This window comes from Cydia amplana, chromosome 2 (assembly GCF_948474715.1).
Source record: "Cydia amplana chromosome 2, ilCydAmpl1.1, whole genome shotgun sequence".
NCBI lineage: Eukaryota > Metazoa > Arthropoda > Insecta > Lepidoptera > Tortricidae > Cydia > Cydia amplana.
The window spans coordinates 17209096-17214651 of NC_086070.1; the positions used below are offsets into that span (position 1 = coordinate 17209096).

The window sequence follows — 5556 nt, forward strand, 5'->3', positions numbered from 1 at the left end:
TAAGATTCACTCGCTACGCTCGTGAATCTAGTATAGAATCTTTCGCTTGCACGGGACTCAAAATCAGCACTCGAAGAAATATCAAACTTTGATCTCTTGTTGTACAAATAACTATTTCCATATCGGTATCGAATCTCATGCATCAAGCCCAGCAACATTAATCCCGCGCGTTCATCATTCTGATTTCTCGCCCAAGTGCTTGCCGCATTCAACCTCAAAAATCGTGTCTATCTCATATAAATCATTTGAAAAGCTTCCTCTATATATTTGTCAACGTTTGTACAAGTTGTTGAGCGATCGCCACTCATTAGCGGGGCTCCATCTTGGGCCATTGAGGGCAGGCTTATTTGTCCGATGGGTCTTGATAAATGGAAATGTCTTGGCCACTCCATCATAATGTAGTAGAGGCTAATGTAAGTGGACGGTCCTTGGTATAGAGGCGATGTATGGACACACACACGGACGTATTATTTAAATAGACGGCGCGTGTATAGCGAATTTTAAGTGTGCCAGGAATGAGAATACGACTTCACAAGGGGTTTTTTTAACTGTTAAATGATTAATTTGCTAAGCGACCGATCCCAAACATTTTAAAATTAATAATCATTCGAATTTCTTAATTTTTTTATGGGCCAAGAGTACGTCGTGCCATGCTAAGCTTAGGGTCCGTAGTTACCCTGCCATCACAATATTATAGGCTACTATAGGATTAAAACAAAATAATAATAATAAAAAAAAAATGCATTAACGACCATGGAGCAAAGCTGCGGGCGGACAAACACACGGACATGGCGACACTATAATAAGGAACCTTACGAAGTTGAATGTCTGTTACGCATATTCGACCATGTGTGTTGATCGATTATGAGTAGGTATTATTAACTACAAGTAAAAAAACATGGATAGGTATCAAAAGCTACATTTTTTTTTCATTACACATCATACAAGTAACTTCACTTCTTGTGAGTGTGTGACTTGTGTTATTACAAAAATACAACAGAACTCCCCAAACCGTTCATAATGATAAGTATAGGTATATGTGATAAAATCTATATTTAATCCCATTATAGCAAAATAAATTACACATAAAACCTTTGTGAGCTAAAAGTGACCTTTTGGTAAAAAAAACCATTTTATTTTATTTATAGGTAGCTACGTTACATACACAATTATACAGTACGTTACTAAAACTGTGTTTAGATGGTACACGTATAGTCGTAGCAAGAGGACTCCTGCTGCCGTCGCTCGTCACTGCCTACGCGGATGTTTGAAGAGGGACTGGACTCCCAGAGGCCTGGTGTCTCGATTATCTACAAAACATTTTGGCATAATGGAATTATCACTCGACAAAAATCCAGATAATATAATAAAATTCTGAATGTCCACATACAAACCTCTGAGAGAGATCTGCTAACTCCACATGTTTCAATGGCGAGATGTTCTATGAAACAAAGCTATGGCCTATTGGTGGGATTTTCAAATCCATTTTTTTAATATTTGCATTTGAAATTCCGGACGAAACTGACACACGAATGATTAATTTATGCTTGAAAATATTAGCTATTTAAATTATCACATAAGTTTCGCTTGATTTGAAATTACTACCTATAGGTGTATAGCATTTATAACAACTCGTGACTTTTTGCAGCATTTTAGTATAAAATGCAATATTCATTGATATGAACAATATAGCAATGTCACAAGCTGACACAAAACAATGTGGAACTGCGCCATCACCCCAAAACTAGACAGTTACCTTTTGTACTAACTCCTCGAATGCCAAGTTGATACCTTCCTGGGTCTTGGCACTGCTCTCAATGAAGAGCATTCTATGCTTTTGTGCAAAGTCCTGGCCAGCTTCCCTGGTCACTTGCCGAGCCTGAATGATGAAAAATTTAAGATAAGGCTTTACACGACAAACAAAAAGTTATGAACTAATTGAATTATGCTATACAACTTAATCATTAATCAATAGGTTACACAACTTAATCAAATAAAAGAGTTTTATTTCATGAGGAACTACCATAGTAACCAAACACAATGTTATGAACTAAGTTTTAAAGTTTACATAAATTATGTATAATATTAATGAGATGTAAGGAAAATACTAATAAACAGAAAGGTAAAAATTTGCCTTACCTTGTCTATCTTATTGCCAACAACTAAACAAACTATGTTCTTCTTGGTAGAGTAGACCTGCAGTTCTTCTACCCATTCTTTTAGTTTAGCTAGTGACTTTGGGTCTGATACATCATATACTAATATAGCACCATGCGCTTCTCTGCAACAAGGCAACATTATTCGTTTACATCTTGCAATTTGCGACTTAGCCTACACCATCTGACATGTGTCATCATGACAATACAGCCAGGGTAGGAATAACTTGTAGCTTGATGAATTCGTACGTGACACTCCCGAAATGAAGTGTGTGGGCAGCGGAGCTGTCACTCTCTTTCATCCCCCATCGGCCGTGGACCATGGGAGTCTCACATACGATTTTGTCAAGCTATAATAACATGTGCTAGCGTGGGGACTGTGTGTGGGTGCCCAAGCCCTCTCGCATATGAGAGGAGGCCTGTGCCCAGCGGTGGGATGTATATAGGCTCAAATGATTATTATTATTTATAGTAACATGTACCAGGATATGAGAGGTGTAAACAATGTTTAAAATTTACTCCAACTCCAAATATCATTTACTCATTTGATAAAAGTTCCACATGTCATCAACCTTTGAAGTAGAAAATGCACATACAGTGGCGGATTTACAGTCTTTGCCGCCCTAGGCCCCAGGCCCTGTAAAGTGTCATTCAATAGAACTTGCTAACTATGTAAACAAACTGCCATACTAAGGGTAACATTCCATTTCTGACCGCAGCTGCACTACTGGTACTGAACGCGTTGCTGTTACTGTCAATTTCCATGGTAAAATGAACAGTAGTGCAGCTGTCGTTGGAAATGGACTGTCACCTTAAAATTGACACTGAAAGTCAAATTACTAGTAACTTTTGTTTACATAGTTAGCAAGTTCTATTGAATGACACTTTAGTAAGCATTAGCCACCCCTTTCTCAGCACCCATCATATAGATTGGCCCACCCCAAATATCTGGCCACCCTAGCCCCATGCCTACTTAGCCTTAGGTCAAATCCGCCACTGTGCACATAATAGAAAAAGTAAATATGTACCTGTAGAAACTGGAAGTCAGTGTCCTATAGCGTTCTTGGCCAGCTGTGTCCCATATGCCTAACTTCACCTTAACTCCATTCACTTCCATGATCTTGCATTTGTAGTCCACTCCTATGGTGGCCGGGAATGATGCATTGTAGTCACCAGTCGTAAATGCCAAGATGATACTGTTGATAAATAGTAGTAATTGTTTATTTTTAGAAACAGGCTATAGTACAAATTTACATGAAGAAGCATGGGTGATGAAATGATTACCGAGTTTTTGACATAGAAGAGCTGCTAAAATTACCGAAGTGTATAATTAAGTTAACTCATAAAATAATAGTAGAAATTTATGATATGCTTACTAAAGTTTAAAATAAAACTAGGTACTGATAAAATAAATGTTGACGTGCTTAAATAACCTTATGATTCGATAATGAGTCATGGTAACCTTGCCCTAGCAATACACACTCCTTTGTCTAAAAAATACAATTAATATCCTGATACAACTCACCTAGATTTTCCTACACCACTCTCTCCGATAACTAAAATCTTTAATGCAGTCACGTAATCCATTTTCGATCCTTCAATAATGAAAGGTTTTGAATCCAAAAAGACCAATTTTGTTTTCGTACGAGAAAGTAGGTGTTAAAGATACAATAAATTGGTAATATGGATTATTTATATACCCAAGGCACTAATGCGAGTTACTAGCACTAAAACAAAGATTAATAATGCGTGATAACGTAAAAAACTGTGATATTCTGTGAAAAAATAGCTATTCTACGACGTACATTGCATTAAAAAAATATTGCAAAGTTTTGCCAAAGACTGACAGACATTTGACATTTAGTTTAGGTTGACTTGAGACAAGACACGTTTAGTTAATGCAACGCTAAATTCTCATATCCAGCAGTTTTCTTACTTCTGCCATAATAGCCATACACACTACCGCACGGCCCGCGATCTTGGTGCGCCGCACCAAGATATCTCTTTCTCGCTCTCACTTATGAGTGCGGCGCACCGTGATCTTGGTGCGGTTCGGTAGTGTGTTACGGTTGATAGTCTGGCAAACCCAATTTGTCAGTAAACAAGACCGTAGACTACCTTAGACCGTAAAAGCTCGTAAGACGAAAACAATCAAAGTAACCCCAAATTTTCCTAAAGTCACCCCGTTTTACCGAAAAAAAAAAACTATAAGTACCTACTCATCTCATCCCTTTCATTTGGGTGCTAATAGGTACGGAGTGGGTACCACAGACAATCCATCCTCTAGACATAGTATAGTCGCGCTACCCCCTCTGCCTTACTCCATCTTCGAGTCAATCCCGTGCCGTGATTGGTCCGTGTCTTTGAACGGACCAATCACGGCACGGGATTCGCTCACCTCGTCCCCCCGCACCCCCGTATTTTTGGCAGCATCGGTTTCATGAAAGAATTGGCCTAAGCTCAGTCTAGAGGTTGGATTGTCAGTGGTGGGTACGGACAAATAACGGAATGATTTAAGTTTTCCTTTTGAGGTACAATGTTTGAAGAGAGAGTGTTTTGAAATGAAAGAAAGGAACATAAATCTTCCTTGCGCTATCTCGTTCGGCACCATTTCGGCACGTGTTTTGGGTTTTGAAGGCGAGTAAAGTTCGCAATCTCCCTAATATAAGTGTGCTAACAGACTATCGCACCGCACCGCGACCTTGGTGCGTCGCACCCATAAGTGAGAGCGAGAAACAGATATCCATGGTCACGGTGCGGTGCGATAGTCTGTTATCACTTTAAAGTTGGTCAAACCAACTTGTCAGTCAGCAAGAACCAGGAAAACTATACTCATCCTTTTCTTTTGGGTGCTAGTATTAGTGTAAGACAAAGATAGTATGATTCTCTCTGTCTTTGTTTGAAATGACACAGTCCTTTGACAAACTATAAATTTAATATAGTTTGTCTGTAGAAATATTTGGTATTTGGATTGTATTTGGTATCGTTTTTTACCTGTCTGACCTGACCTGTCATTTTAGCGCGGTGCTGGCGCCTGTTAAAATCTGATTTTTTATCATGATATCCACTTGGTTAATTAAAATTGACATTTTTGTGAAGTGTAAGTACAGTTGCTTAGTAGTTGCTTAAGTAACGATCGAGTTTTCAGGGTAAACGCACCATTCATGGAAATGTGAAATTATTGTAAAATTGTGCGAGCATCAGGCGTCAGGCGCCATGTTATTTTGTTCAAAACGTGTTGTCGGACCATTTCTAAGTTTCGAAGACAAAATATTCTAGTGCAAACCGCGTGTAGGTTTATTTAAAAGTAATGTGTCAGTGATTATTGTGCATTGACGAGTAACGGACGAACATCCCAGGGTAAGTAACTTAGCTATAGGTAAGTACTTATACTATACCT

At 38.6% G+C, this 5556-nt stretch overlaps 1 protein-coding gene across 1 annotated transcript; it reads right to left on the reverse strand.

Annotated features, from left to right (window-relative positions):
• Window positions 1-1173: 1173 nt before the first annotated feature.
• On the reverse strand, window positions 1174-3971 carry LOC134662180 (ras-related protein Rab-18A). Its single transcript, XM_063518449.1, has 5 exons — window positions 3682-3971; window positions 3185-3352; window positions 2140-2281; window positions 1757-1879; window positions 1174-1310 (listed from the first exon to the last, which is right to left on the reverse strand). Exons 1-5 carry the CDS (start codon window positions 3741-3743, stop codon window positions 1197-1199), a joined length of 609 nt encoding a protein of 202 aa, XP_063374519.1. The 5' UTR covers window positions 3744-3971; the 3' UTR covers window positions 1174-1196.
• Window positions 3972-5556: the final 1585 nt, after the last annotated feature.